The 14,216-nt window shown below is 33.7% G+C and overlaps 2 protein-coding genes across 2 annotated transcripts; both read right to left on the minus strand.

Moving 5' to 3' along the window:
* Nucleotides 1-853: 853 nt before the first annotated feature.
* On the minus strand, nt 854-8,384 carry LOC139494182 (protein PML-like). Its single transcript, XM_071282357.1, has 3 exons — nt 8,362-8,384; nt 7,127-7,197; nt 854-1,647 (listed from the first exon to the last, which is right to left on the minus strand). The coding sequence occupies exons 1-3, from the start codon at nt 8,382-8,384 to the stop codon at nt 854-856; spliced, it is 888 nt and encodes a 295-aa protein (XP_071138458.1).
* A 2,806-nt stretch (nt 8,385-11,190) lies between these two features.
* LOC139495481 (uncharacterized) lies at nt 11,191-13,145 on the minus strand. The gene is made up of 3 exons (XM_071283758.1): nt 12,684-13,145; nt 12,125-12,218; nt 11,191-11,278 (listed from the first exon to the last, which is right to left on the minus strand). The coding sequence occupies exons 1-3, from the start codon at nt 12,874-12,876 to the stop codon at nt 11,218-11,220; spliced, it is 348 nt and encodes a 115-aa protein (XP_071139859.1). The 5' UTR covers nt 12,877-13,145; the 3' UTR covers nt 11,191-11,217.
* Between the last annotated feature and the right edge of the window lie 1,071 nt (nt 13,146-14,216).

The following is a 14,216-nucleotide window of genomic DNA, read 5'->3' on the forward strand; positions in this document are numbered from 1 at the left end:
TATTCTATTTCTATCTTTGTCCAAAGAAATAATTTTAAATCTGAATATTCAAACATTTCCTTGTAAATGTTTGTATATTCTGCTTTACTTGATGTATGATTTTTTTTGGATATTTTCTAAAGACAGAAAAAAAGTATATGTTAGGCAAAAAAGATCCAGCAGGACATTCTTTGGTATTTGAATGGTATTTGCCTAAGATGCAGATAAAAAAGCCCCCCCTTTTTTAACTATATAAATTAGGAATGAGACAGAGTATAACCCCCTTTTAGAGATATAACATTGGTTATCTTCCCTTTACACTTTTGGTCTGCAATCATATTATTTTATGTACAGCATAAGTAGTGTACAGTAGATTTGTAAATTTTAATGAAACATCCAATAACCCTACGTCAAGCTGATAATAAACATAAAAAAGTACCCTTATTACACATATGGTAGGATAATTTTCTGCCTTTATGGGGTCATTATTTTAGGACACAGCCCTTACTCAATTACAATTTGTTTTTTTTTCATCTAAATGTTGATAAATCGTGAACAAATCTATCATAAGTTTGGTTATCTTCCCTTTACACTTTTGGTCTGCAATCATATTCTTACAGCATAAGTAGTGTACAGTAGATTTGTAAAGTTTAAAAAAAGTACCCTTATTACCCATATGATGGATATATTTTCCTGCCTTGAAGGGGTCATTATTTTATGACACCACCCTTTATACTCGAATTACAATTTCTTTTTTTCATATACATTTTGATATATAGTATAAAAAATCAACCACAAATAAAATCAAGCTTAGTAGTCTATTTTGTCAATAAAACTTTATCTACATGTGTATATTACAATTCATTCCTCCAAGTCATTCAGATAGGTTGATGTTGCCTGTATTATTTTTTTTGGACTTTGTAACACGAGCTTTTGATGGATGTCCACATAATTCTGTAAATAGATTCTCTATTCCTTGTTGTCGGTCTCTTTTATTTGCCAGTTTAAGATGGCTTAGACCTAATCCACTGCTAGCAATTTTCGTTGCCATACAGTTCGTTATAGTTTTGCTTTTTGTTAGAGGTCTCAGTGTTGTAAGCAAACCTTTTGTACAGTTTCTGTGTTGATACAACTGCATTACAGATTCATAAGTGCCAGAGAATTTGGATTTCAATACAAGACTAGGTGATATTTTCTCAAATAAGCGACGTAGAGCAACAACATCTTCCATTGAATCATGAGCGCTATAAAGTTCACCAAATAAAGTGTTATACATTTTTGGCTGTGAATATGACGGTTGATTTGGTATACACTCTTTGAAAAGAGGAAGTGTGTCAATAAATCCTTTCACTGATGACATAAAGTTATTAAGTAGACCATTTTTTTCAAGTGCATTAATTAATATTGGAACATCAAAAATTTTGGAGTTATGCCCAACAAGTACGGTGTTATGAATTTCTTTCAGAAAGAGAATAAAAGCTGTTAAGGCATTAGAAATTCCAATACTCTGAACTTCTCTATCGTCATGGTACATTTTCCCATTTTGAAACTTCAAACCAGTCGCTTCTGAGGCTTGGGGTAATATTGGTCTAGCTGGTTTTATGTATCTGTTGAATTTAGTGTTTTGGCTGTTGACAGCAGACAACTGTATTATGTGAGAATCTCTGCCTGAAATAAAAACAATATAATATAGAGGTTCAAAGTTACCTGTTAAACAAATTACATTTAGCATTAGTTACCACCTTTTTCAAAATATTGTCATGAGTTTAGAAGCATCAAATGTCAGTAACAGCAACCCAATTTAGATTTGAGGTTGCTTGATTCTACCAAATATAGTCTAGATGCTGATATATGAGCTTGAACATTGAATACAGCAAAAATGTGATGAAGTGCAAAATGTATGTCACAGTGATCTATGTTGATCAGTTGCCCACCTCTATTCTTTTACCCTTCTTCCACATTTTTAACAGGAACTTCTGTTTTGAAAAGTTGGGTTGACATTAAAGTTCTGTATTAGAAGAATCCTTTAAATTTCTATAATTCAAACAATTGTTTTCAAATTTAGCCAATGAAAAAAAAACCAAAGCTGTATTAAGTTCCTTTAATATTGGAAGATTCACCTTGAAGAAGGCCATTATAAAACCTGAAAATGGCTAAAAGCGAAAGTATAGTACGAAAATATTTATGAACTCTGAACGTTAAACAAGTTTATTTCATTGTGTGCGTCTAACATATAGGACAACCAGTCCTTCCACTGGTTCAAAAACCTGTTCCTTTGGACATCATTGATTTGTTTAAAGCTGTGAATTCAATAAGACACAACATGTATGTGATTAATGCACGGACTTAGTAATGCTATACATAAAATTAAACTAACAAAAAGCTATAACAAAACTTTCACCAGAGATTGCTATCAATTGCTTGTTTCCATCAAATTTTAACTTTTGCAAATACCAAATGTTTCAAGGTGATTACGAAATAAAGAATATGTAAGCACTAGAAGCATTTTCACATTGATCAAACGTACGATGGTTTGTATTGAAGAACTATGAGCTATCATTTTCTATTTTGTGAAGCAAATACAACCTTATTACTGCATGTATATATTTATCAAAATTGCTTATTTAATTATTAATAGTTTGGAAAGGCAAAACCGTTTCCAGTGCAAGATCCTCCAGGTCACTTTTCCATAGTTCGCCCCCTTCTCCGTTTACCTTGTAATTTTTTTTATCACAGATATATATGTATATATATTTTTTGTACCTCAGTTAGCGTTTTCTATTTAACATAAGTACACACTATTTTGATTGCTGTTTTTTTTTAAGTTCAAGCGTTAAACTATTTGCCCGGTCATTAGTTTCCAACTTTCGGAACTACCTTGCCATTTCTTTCACTTTCAAGTTCTCACAGAATGTGTACGTTTTGATTATCAATAATGTCGTCTTCGTCGTTGACCTCGTAAAGTTTTCCAATGGAATTTCTAAAATTGATGGTAACATTCTTGAAAGGCAGTTTTTACAAATTTAGTAAAACGGCTGTGTAAGAATTTTGGAATGAAATCTGCATATGTCCTGTAGCCTTCCACACTTTTTACGTTGTTTTCTGTATACCTAAAGAAAAGCATTAGAGTTAATTACAACCTTCAATATAAACTTCCCCCTCCCCCAAGGGTGGCTTGGGAATAGAAATATGGTCACTTGGTCTTCTTCCGACCGGCAGTAAAACGCTTGCCGAAGTGGGGCGTCCGTTTGGCTGTGCGGGATGTATCAAGTTCGCAGTCACGTCCGGTCAGATTGGGGACGTTAAATCCGATGCCTCGTGTAAAGAGAGTGCCACGCTCTTTGCACGTTAAGAACCCTTGTAACAATTCTTTGGAGGGGTCCGTAGGTGGCCTGTTGCAAGGCAAAATTTCTGTCCCTATCCAATATACCCTCATTTTCCAGTGGCAGTCCAAATTTCCCCGACCATCATCCCAGATAGCCTCTATCGTATCAACCTACCTATTGTATTTATTGTGAACTTGTTCTCGTCCTGAATATGCATGAAATATTTGCCACTGGACGTTAAGCAACCAACAATCAATCAATCAATATAAACTATTTTTCAAGTATAATTTTATTGCACTATAAAAAAAAAACCATATTAAGCCTTCATAATTCATAAATTTAACATACACCCATGAAGTTGTATCTTATTTACAATAAAGATATTATAGTTAATGAAAATTATAGCCTTCATAATTTAGGCTGGTGTCATTCAGAAATTGAACCGTATTCTGTAGAAAAAGCACAATTTAATATAGTGGTTTAGCAACTGTTGAATGAAAATAAAGTTAAAGTTCACCTCACAATGAACATTTGTTCCAAGTTTACAGGAATTTTTGTTTGACATAAGAATTTTCACAAAATATATATCAAGTTTAAACAGCGTAATTAACGGGGTGAACTCAAACCGTTTTATTGTTTATGCATCTTTTTATATCCAAAATCGCCATGGAGGTCAAGTAACATAAAACTTTCCGGTCAGGCCGGGTTCATCAAAATAACAGATAATTTAAAACAAATAATTCAATAATGTATAGTCTTGTTGTCCAAGAAATATAAAAGTAAATTCACTAATCTATTATTTATTAACATTCCATTCCAGGGAACTATTTACATTATATATAATTTACAAAATGCATAGTTCAAATATTCATTGGCACGTTTATTTCACACGGTATCACAAACGGATTTAATTATAACGAAACGAGAGTCACGGTTACTTCTATCTTTTCAGATATTGCATTTGCAGTGTGTTGCAGACTAGAGAAAAATGGAGGAGGAATAGTTGATGCTATACAGAGTTTACGGTTACTTGCTGTACAAATGGGAGTATAATGTAGACCAACTTGTAAGCCAAGATTTATTTGTAGAGCACGTCGACCCCATTTTATCCTTGCAGTCCCTTTGTACAAGTTCAGCATGTTAGATCTGCATGTACATTTTGTACACTCTCCCGAAGCTCATCCCAACTTCTCTTCCATTGACAAGTCCCATTCAAGGATGCCATTACAATGTGGTGATGTATTCTGATGCTCTCTTTCCACATTTCTGTGTTTTTGTTTATTGTTACTGTTCTTATATTCTTGTACTGTATATTCCTTTGCACGATGCCAAGTGTCATAGGAATCAATAACATCTGGTTGGTTTTGGCTCAAATATTTACTGACAGATGCATTCCTATCATGTGAATGAACTTTCACCTGAATTCTTTTCCTTTCAACATCTTCATATTGCTTTTCTGTTCCTTATGTTTCATGCTTCTGAGATCAAAAAAAGAGGGACGAAAGATACCAAAGGGACAGTCAAACTCATAAATCTAAAACAAACTGACAACGCCATGGCTAAAAATGAAAAAGACAAACAGAAAAACAATAGTACACATGACACAACATAGAAAACTAAAGAATAAACAACACGAACCCCACCAAAAACTAGGGGTGATCTCAGGTGCTCCGGAAGGGTAAGCAGATCCTGCTCCACATGCGGCACCCGTCGTGTTGCTTATGTGATTACAAATCCGGTAAATAGTCTAATTCGGTAGGTCAAATTCATGAAAGGGAAGGAGATTGTAGTTACGACGTGAGGAACATATCCGATATCATTTGTGAAATGGTTATTCCATAACGGTCAACCAACTCGTGATGGCGTCCGTAAAATTTACGAAGGGATGATTTCAACTTCACCATTTGGAACTCTTGATTTAATAGCTTCCTTGTGAGCAGTAACCCTCTATCAAGAAAATCATGATAGGAAATGCAAGCACGGGAATATCGTATCAATTGAGAGATATATACCCCGTATGCAGGTGCTGCTGGAATGTTGCTACTTAGAAATGGAAAGTTCACAATTGGAAAGCTGAAATCATCTCTTTTGTCGTAAAGTTTTGTCTTCAACCGACCCTCATTGTCAATTTCTAGATGTAAGTCAAGATATGAAGCTGACTTAACTGTATCTGTAGTATCCTTTATCTCCAATTCGATGGGATAGATGCGTTCCACATAGTCACCAAATTTTGAATTGTTTAGTGAAAGAACGTCATCTATATAGCGGAAAGTAGAGTTAAAGGATATTGCTAACTTCTTATCTTTCTTCCTAAGAAGTTCCTGCATGAAGTCAGCCTCATAATAATAAAGAAACAAGTCAGCAAGTAGAGGGGCACAGTTTGTTCCCATTGGTATGCCGAACGTAACGAATTTGAACAATCAAATCTTTCGACTCCTCCAATACCGAAGTCAAACGATGAAAAATTAATATCAGAGATGCATTTTCAACGTAGAAGATAATTTTACAAGAACCAACATATCGAATACAATCGTTTCAACGTAGATTAAGTGATACCAATATGTGCTTGCCAGAACATATTTATTACAATTCTTCTAAAGTTTTCCAGAAATATGCAGTATCCAACCTTACAAGTGAAAGAGCAGAAAAGTGCGATAAAAAGACGAAACAGTGCAGAAAGAGGAAAACAATTATCTTACCTCCTATACATTTCCAGGAATATGATTGGTTAAAAGCGTCCGCGTGCAAACCGTGTATATTTGATATTAGGTTAGTAGGGAGGCGGGGCTTATCTCATACACGGTTAGTAGTGGAGTTACGTCCCTTTATATTCCATATTAGGTAAGAAGGGGGCGGGGCTTATTTCATACACGGTTAGTAATGGTGTTATGTCCCTTTATAAAAACAAAACGGTACTGAGAAAAAAACTTAAAAGTTCCAACAGACGAAGAAATTGATGATTAAGATTGAAATAAATTCATAAAACACATTTAAACCTTACAAGTCGTTATTGTTGGCATCTGTCTTTGTAGGATCAATGGAAGTATTTTCTTAATGCTAACAGTATTGACGACTTGCTCATTTTGAGAATCACTAGTATTAATTTCACACGTTCAGATAGTCGGTAAGATAAATTCGTTACATAGTGTGCTAGTGACGTAATACGGTATATATGGGGTCAGTAAATTCCATATGGGGATTCGAGCTTCGCTCCGCCCCATATGGAATTTACTGACCCCATATATACCGTATTAGGTCACTAGCACACTATGTAACTAATATTACCTAGTGACTACTGCGACTTAGGGAAAACAAAATTGATGTATCTGAATTTTTGCAACAACAGTCATTATGTTTCGTTTAAATGGTGTATATTGTTGTGTATATTCATTTTCTGCCCCGGCAACCTGTCTATCACTTAAATTAAAATTAAAACAGACATTTTTTCAAAATTCCCTATCCTTTTAATGTAATTTCCGTGACCCGTATCCGATTTCTTTAGTATAATATTCATATAAGCGGCGTTGATTTCTGGATATGCTTCTTTGAATGATGGAGGTGCAATATGTGTGGGTAAATTGTAATTACTGGTCTATTTTCTTTTACACAAAATTAAATGAATGTGTTGGCCTCATAGTAATTTCTGAAATACAAATCAACAATATAACAATGAATTTAATACATAGAGGCAAGTGCCTGTGAGAGTGTAACTGGCTCTGAACTGCCACCCACTAATTTCTGTAACAGCTCTATTTGAAGTTCAAGCTTGTTCTTTTCTAGGTCCATTTGAATCTTCTACTTCTCTTGGATCTCTATTTTACCTTGCAGTGCACGATACTGCATGTCGTGTATATCTTGCACTGTTACCTTTTTCGAAGGTGTTCTCACTGTCCTACAAATAATAAAAACATAATGAATTCTGTAAAAGATGGATTAATTTTAAAACTCTTTTATTGATCGATTCAAAGTGATAGTTCCATCAAATAGCCTGCTACTCACAACTCAGGGTCCATTTCCTATATCTGAGAATATACAAAATGATTGGACGTGCCAGTCACAATATGTCACGTTTTCCGGCTTGAAATATGCGAATAGGTGGGGGAAACTGTCAGAAATATATGAAAAGTAAAAAAAAGTTCCAATTACTTATAAACTAAGAAGCGTAGTCTGACTAGGTGTGATCGCAGGTGTTCCGGAAGGATAAGCAGATCCTGCTCTACATGTGGCAGCCGTCGTGTTGCTTATGTAATAACAAATCCGGTAAAAAGTCTCAGTCGATAGGTCACATTCATGAAAGGGAAATTGAAAGTTGTGTTAAATAGAGGCAACAGTAGTATACCGCTGCTAGAAACTCATAGATCGATAGAAAAAACAAATCCGGGTTACAAACTAAAACTGAGGGAAACCCATTAAATGTAAGAGAACAACGACACAACATTAAAATGTAACACACACAGAAACCAACTAAGTATTAGACAAAATCCGATGAGAGTAACAAATATAACATCAAAAATAAATACATGAATTTGGGATAGAAAAGTACCATGACACGTCTTATAGTAATGTAAATTCACTCAAATATAAGAGGAAACAAACGACACAAAGTGAAAATGTAACACACACAGAAGCAAACTATACTTTAACAATGGCCATATTCCTAACTTGGTATATTGTACAGGACATTTTTTAAAGAAAAAAAAAACATCAAATGAATTTTCATTAATGGTTTTGTGCAATATTCACTAAACCCTCAAAGAGAACTGTTCATTTTCAATCGTGATTTGTTACACGTTTTTGGTAGCCAGTTTCTGTGACCTACATTTTACACTTTATTGACTTAGGTTATCCTATATTTTACTGAATTGTGATAACATACTACACGACTTCCACTGGTTCCTATGTGCTACAAATTATCTGTGTTATTGTGATCGCCGATAGTTTTGTTTTTGTTTTTCAGACTCAGCTGTTTAAGTTATAGTAAATGGATAGTAATATAAATTAGAAAGTTATTAGCCAGATAATATGGCATCTACATCATCATGTAATACAGACACACCATGTACTAGTAGCACCATTCATCTTTGGACAGACAGACAGACGAGAAGATATTTTAGTGCATATAAGACATGATGAGTTTCGAAAAACAAGAAATCAGAATGCATTTCGGAAATAATTGCAAGAGAAATAAGTAGCACTTTGAAATGTAACATTTCAGGATCTCAGGCTATGAACAAGTACTTCAATCTGAAAATAAACTCCTCATAGAAACCAGGATTAAGTTTTCATTGTCATACCGATGCTTAAGTTAATATCAAACACACCAGGTCCATACCTATCAGTAGACTAACTCTAGAAAAAAAATGAGTATAGATTTATTAATTACATGTGGATTCCTACACTAAAAAGAAGGCATTTTGATTATTACTTGGGCGTGTATTTTTATGCGAGGAGATTTATACAACGTACTGATTCTGGTATAGCAGGCCTGAAACGCCGTCATTTGGAAACAGAAATTTATATGTCTCAGGTAAGCAACTTACCTACTGTGTGACAAAATATAGAATTAAATGTGATTAAACAAATTGTAATCTAGTATTTGTTGGTTACGCACATTTGTGTATGTACTTTTGAATGTTAAAGTAAAGTTATTTGAAATTTTTAAACTAAAAAATAAAAAAAAAATAATGTTCTTTTATTAAGGATTTTGCTTAATTCATAATCACGTCTTGAACTCTTTGAATTTGTTACATTTGTTACTTTCATTACTTGGTTTGATTTTATTTTAACTTTATTTTTACGCTTTTCAGAATCGTGAAGAATGGGACAGTAGCTTTTATCCGGAGGAGTTGTTCCCCAAAAAAGTATCCAAACTTACAGAAATGCAAACGTTTCGTCCCGCAGTTTAATGAAGTTATAGACTTAAAACCAAATTCAGCTTTATCCGCGGATACAAACGTTTTTCTGTCCGGGTATTGGAAGAAAGGACTTGTTATAAATATTGAAAAATGACGACAGTAAAGGGAAGGTGTATACCATAAAAGAGCTGGAAAATGGCAAAATTCATCAAGTTTCTAAATATCTTAATCGTCCAAATTTGATTTAGACAATTACTTCATGAATTCCATGTCATTGAGTTGTGCCAAATAAAGTCTACTTTTCACTTTGTAATTGATGAATTATATTTTTAACATGTTTTTTGTGACAAAAATTTCGGTTATTGATTTAGGAATGTACGGCGGGCAGTCGGTCGGGCGGGCGGCAACCAAATGTCCGTGCATTAACTCATGAACTGTTCAATCAAAGCTTTAAAATGTTTAATATGTTGTTACTGATGACAAAATGGAGGTCAAGTTCAATAATGGCGATTTCGATTTTTACCGTTCAGCAGTTATGGTTCTTGAAAGATTGAAAAATGGCGTTTCCAGTCTTGTCCATGCATTAACGCATGGACTGTTCAAACACAGCTTTCCAAATGTTAATATGTTGTTACTGATGACAAAATGGAGGTCAAGTTCAGTAATGACGATTTTGACTTTTACCGATCATGAGTTATGGTTCTTGAAAAGATTGAAAAATGACGTTTACAGTCGTGTCCCTGCATTTATGCATGAACTGTTCATTCAAAGCTTTTCAAATTTTAATATGTTGTTACTGATGACAAAATGTTGGTCAAGTTCAATAATGGCGATTTCGATTTTTACCTTTGAGGAGTAATGGTTCTTGAAAGATAGAAAAATGGTGTTTCCATTCATGTTGTTGCATTTACTGATGAACCATTCAACCTAAGCTTTTCAAATTTTAATATGTTGATACTGATTACAAAATGGAGGTCAAATTTGATACTGACAATTTTCACTTTCACCGTTCATCAGTTATGGTTCTTGTGATATTGCCATGTTAATAAATCCGGTTTGCTGTCGTTGTGACAGCCTCTTGTATTATATAGAGTTAATAAAATTGGTTCGAGTACCAATGAGATAACTTTACATCAAAGTCACAGGTTTTAAAAGTTAAACAAGACAGTAACTTATCAACATTACTTGTAATATTATCATATAATTGCGAATGAGACATGTATGTGATACAGATGAATACTCGACATCCAGACAGTAAAAAATAACAACCACAGGTGTAGTATCATACTATAAATGCTAATGCGACCATATGGCTCTATCCAAGGTTAAACGTAATTATTTTTTATCAACTATAGGTTACTGTATAGATAATAGTAATCTATAATAACCGAGAGGTATCAAACAACCAGCGGACAATAATTTAAACAGTCTAGTCATGGAAAATTGGTGGCTGAATATTGTCTTAATTATTTCTGAATTATATCTGAATAATCGTCTGAATATGTCTGAATGTTGTATTTGTGTCTATTTCTGAATATTGACTGAATTTCGGACTATTCAGCCAGTATTCAGAAACTAAGAAATATTCAGAAAATTTATGGTTCAAATGATGCTGTATTTAAGAAATATTCAGCCATTTTTTAAGACATATTCAGCAATATTCAGAAATCTTCAGCCAATATTCTTCCAATCTTCAGCCATACTAAGAAATATTCAGAATATTCATATATATTCAGAAATATTCAACCATATTAAGAACTATTCAGACAAATTCATCCAATCTTCAGCCTTATTAAGACATATTCAGCCATATCAAAAACCATTCAGCAAAATTGCATCCTTGTTCAGTCAGTTTTTAGTACTACAACTTCCAAGAATAGTATTTCTGTGCAACTATTATTTACTTAATTACCTTATACTATCCAACCTTCCCTGCTTTCCACTTATAAGTTCCTTGTTTAATCAAAAAAATCACCTGTCTGTGTCTATTCAGTCTTTTGACTATACATGAAAGAAAAAGTGACACAATATTAAATATGAATTTAAAATTTATTAATTTAAGAACTTTGAGTTAGAAATTTCTTCACTTTCTGCTTTTTGACCATTTCTTTCTTGTCCCTGTCAAATAAAACAAAAGTGGTTAATTGGTTCTTTGTAATACATTTAGTTTTTACGTTCGAAAAGGGTTTATATAATTTCAACAAATATTAACATGAAACGTCTGCCCTAGCATACATGATTTCATACCATCAAACATTAATTGTTACACTGAGATATGTGAGATTTGAGATATGTGAGATTGTCCAATCAAGTTGAAGTTTCAATCAATGTTGCAATATTATAATTGGGTTTTTACTATTACATCTAAGAATGGAGCATCATTGGTGAGTGTGTTGAGACATAATGCGGGTCTGTCATATGAAATTATAAGTCTTGTCTTTGATCAAATTAAGCCATGTTCAACTAATATTTCCTAGTCCTTTTATGTTGTTATGTAATACTGCTGATTAGGGTTAGGATGAAGGTTGGCATGCCTTTAAAATGTTTAAATCCTGCTGCATATTTCATATGAAACTGTCCCAAGTCAGTAGCCTGTTGTTCAGTGATTGTTGGTGTGGTTTATACTGATACTTGTAATCGGGTTTTTCTTTCTTGTTTTGTATATAGATTAGTTCTTTGATCTATAGTATCTATACTACTAATGGAAGAGACTGATTTTATTGAGCTGAAACTCCTCTGAAACCATTCATGTCTGGAAATATTAATGTGACATGACATATAAATATAGGTTGTTGTACTTCCTAAATTTGTCTTTGAAACAATTCAGAGAAAATGCCAATTTTTGAGAAAATATCTAAATTCCAGACAGTTATCTATATGTAAGTTTAACAAGATCCTTACATGATGTAAATTATTGCATTTCATAAGAATATTTTACATATATATAAGCATAATGGTACATACCTATTAGCATATGCAACTGCATTATGTAATGCTTTTCTTATTTTGATGGTTTTCATTTCTGGAAGATTTTCCTTATTATACCTTGTGCTGCAAGCTGAAAATGTATTGCTATAAAAGATGTATTGATGTTTCATAAAATCCAAATTTAGATTCGAGATTAGGTTATCTCTCAGAAAGATTTGATCTCCCAATGAAATTCAATATTCTTGAAAGCATTTGCTTCATATGTCAAGTGACAGCAATTAATGGAAAGCAAAATAAATACAAACTTGTGAAAACACTTTTTGTGTAGATTTATAAAAAAAGAAGATGTGGTACGATTGCCAATGAGACAACTATCCAAAATGACACAAACAGCTATAGGTCACCGTAAGGCCTTCAACAATGAGCAAAGCCCATACGGCATAGTCACCTATAAAAGGCCCTGATAAGACAATGAATTTTAGCATAAATTGTTTCAGATTTGTGATTTCAAGTCAAAATTATTATCTTATGTAAATTTAGCATCAACAAAAGTATACAAGGACCCTAACCTAAGTTGCTCTAGTGGATAGCTTACCTATTATGGCACTAATAATGACAGCACCATTTCTAAGGTTACCAAGGGATTTTGCATCCCTCAGTTCCTCTTCAGTGTAGAAGGCCCTCAACAGCCGGGCTGCCAACTCTCCCCTGGAAATAACAGCCCCAAATATAATTGCTTTTGTTTTAATAGGTATAAAACAAAATGTTTTGGGGCATATTTCTATCATCTAAAACATAAAAAAACTATTAATAAGAATATTAATTAGTATATGAATGTATTGTTCACATCAGGAGTGATAAAACGTATTGCATGAAACTTAACATTATACATGTATGCATCATTTTACATCAGTATCTATCTATCAGTAACATCAGGCATCTCAAAAGCTCCTTTACCAAATACTTTTTGATATGCCTACATGAGGTGCATACTTCAAGATCTGGTTGAAGTTTTGTTCAACGTCGTTTATGTGTAATTTGTACTCAATTATGGGTTTACCACAGTTATGGGGGTTGGAAGTCTTCCATACATTTTTTTTCTGGAATAGCCAACAGTGCTGAGTTATTTTTTTATATATACATATATATATATTTACCAACCCTTCTCTGTACTAAACTGACACTGAGCTGGATTTTTAACATTATTTGACTATGATTCAACATGCAGTCTTTACTTGACAGCTAATTTACAAAATCCAATGACCGGTTTAAGGTAACATCAAATACAATTATCCAAAAAGTGGTAAAACTTACTGAAAAATGTGGCAAATTCATAACAATTATGTGGTTGGTTCAAGTTTACTTTCTAATACAATTGTAAATACATATCAGAAAATTGTCTTGATCAAATGCCCGATTTCAGGTTTTCAAAGCTGTTATAGGAATACCTCATACTTACTAGTATTCCATTTTTTTCAGCCTTAATTGGGGAAAAAACTAAGAAAGTGATGAATAGAAATAACAGTATGCTAACACATAGTCATGTACACCCCAAGGGTGACTGGGGTATAGAAGTATGGTCACTTGGTCTTCTCCCGACCGGCAGTAAAACGCTTGCCGAAGTGGGGCGTCCGTTTGGCTGTGCGGGATGTATCAAGTTCGCAGTCACGTCCGTCAGAAGGGGACGTTAAATCCGATGCCTCGTGTAAAGAGAGTGCCACGCTCTTTGCACGTTAAGAACCCTTGCAACAACTCTTTGAGGGGTCCGTAGGTGGCCTGTTGCAAGGCCAAATTTCTGTCCCTATCCAATATACCCTCATTTTCCAGTGGCAGTCCAAATTTCCCCGACCATCATCCTAGATGGCCTCTATTGCAACAACCTACCTATTGTATTTATTGTGAACTTGTTCTCGTCCTGAATATGCATGAAATATTTGCCACTGGACGTTAAGCAACCAACAATCAATCAATCATAGTCATGTAAATTCAATTTATACTGTTTTTGCATTACCTGGTACTACTCTATTGTTAATTAAATGCCTTGAGCTTGAAATGAATCGTGATTTATCATCATCATCAAATACCTTGATTTTATTTCAGGGCAATTCTAATGAGCCATTCCCCAAAT

The sequence above is a fragment of the Mytilus edulis genome, chromosome 11 (assembly GCF_963676685.1).
Source record: "Mytilus edulis chromosome 11, xbMytEdul2.2, whole genome shotgun sequence".
Classification (NCBI taxonomy): domain Eukaryota; kingdom Metazoa; phylum Mollusca; class Bivalvia; order Mytilida; family Mytilidae; genus Mytilus; species Mytilus edulis.

Coding starts and splice junctions, on each gene's coding strand:
- LOC139494182 (XM_071282357.1), bottom strand. CDS start 8,384: ATGAATGGTGCTACTAGTACATG. Junction 7,198..8,361: donor AATGGTGCTACTAGTACATG/GTGTGTCTGTAT, acceptor TATTATTTGTAG/GACAGTGAGAACACCTTCGA. Junction 1,648..7,126: donor GCAGTATCGTGCACTGCAAG/GTAAAATAGAGA, acceptor TTTTTATTTCAG/GCAGAGATTCTCACATAATA.
- LOC139495481 (XM_071283758.1), bottom strand. CDS start 12,876: ATGATAGAAATATGCCCCAAAACATTTTGTTTTATACCTATTAAAACA. Junction 12,219..12,683: donor CATTATTAGTGCCATAATAG/GTAAGCTATCCA, acceptor ATACATTTTCAG/CTTGCAGCACAAGGTATAAT. Junction 11,279..12,124: donor GCAGTTGCATATGCTAATAG/GTATGTACCATT, acceptor TTTATTTGACAG/GGACAAGAAAGAAATGGTCA.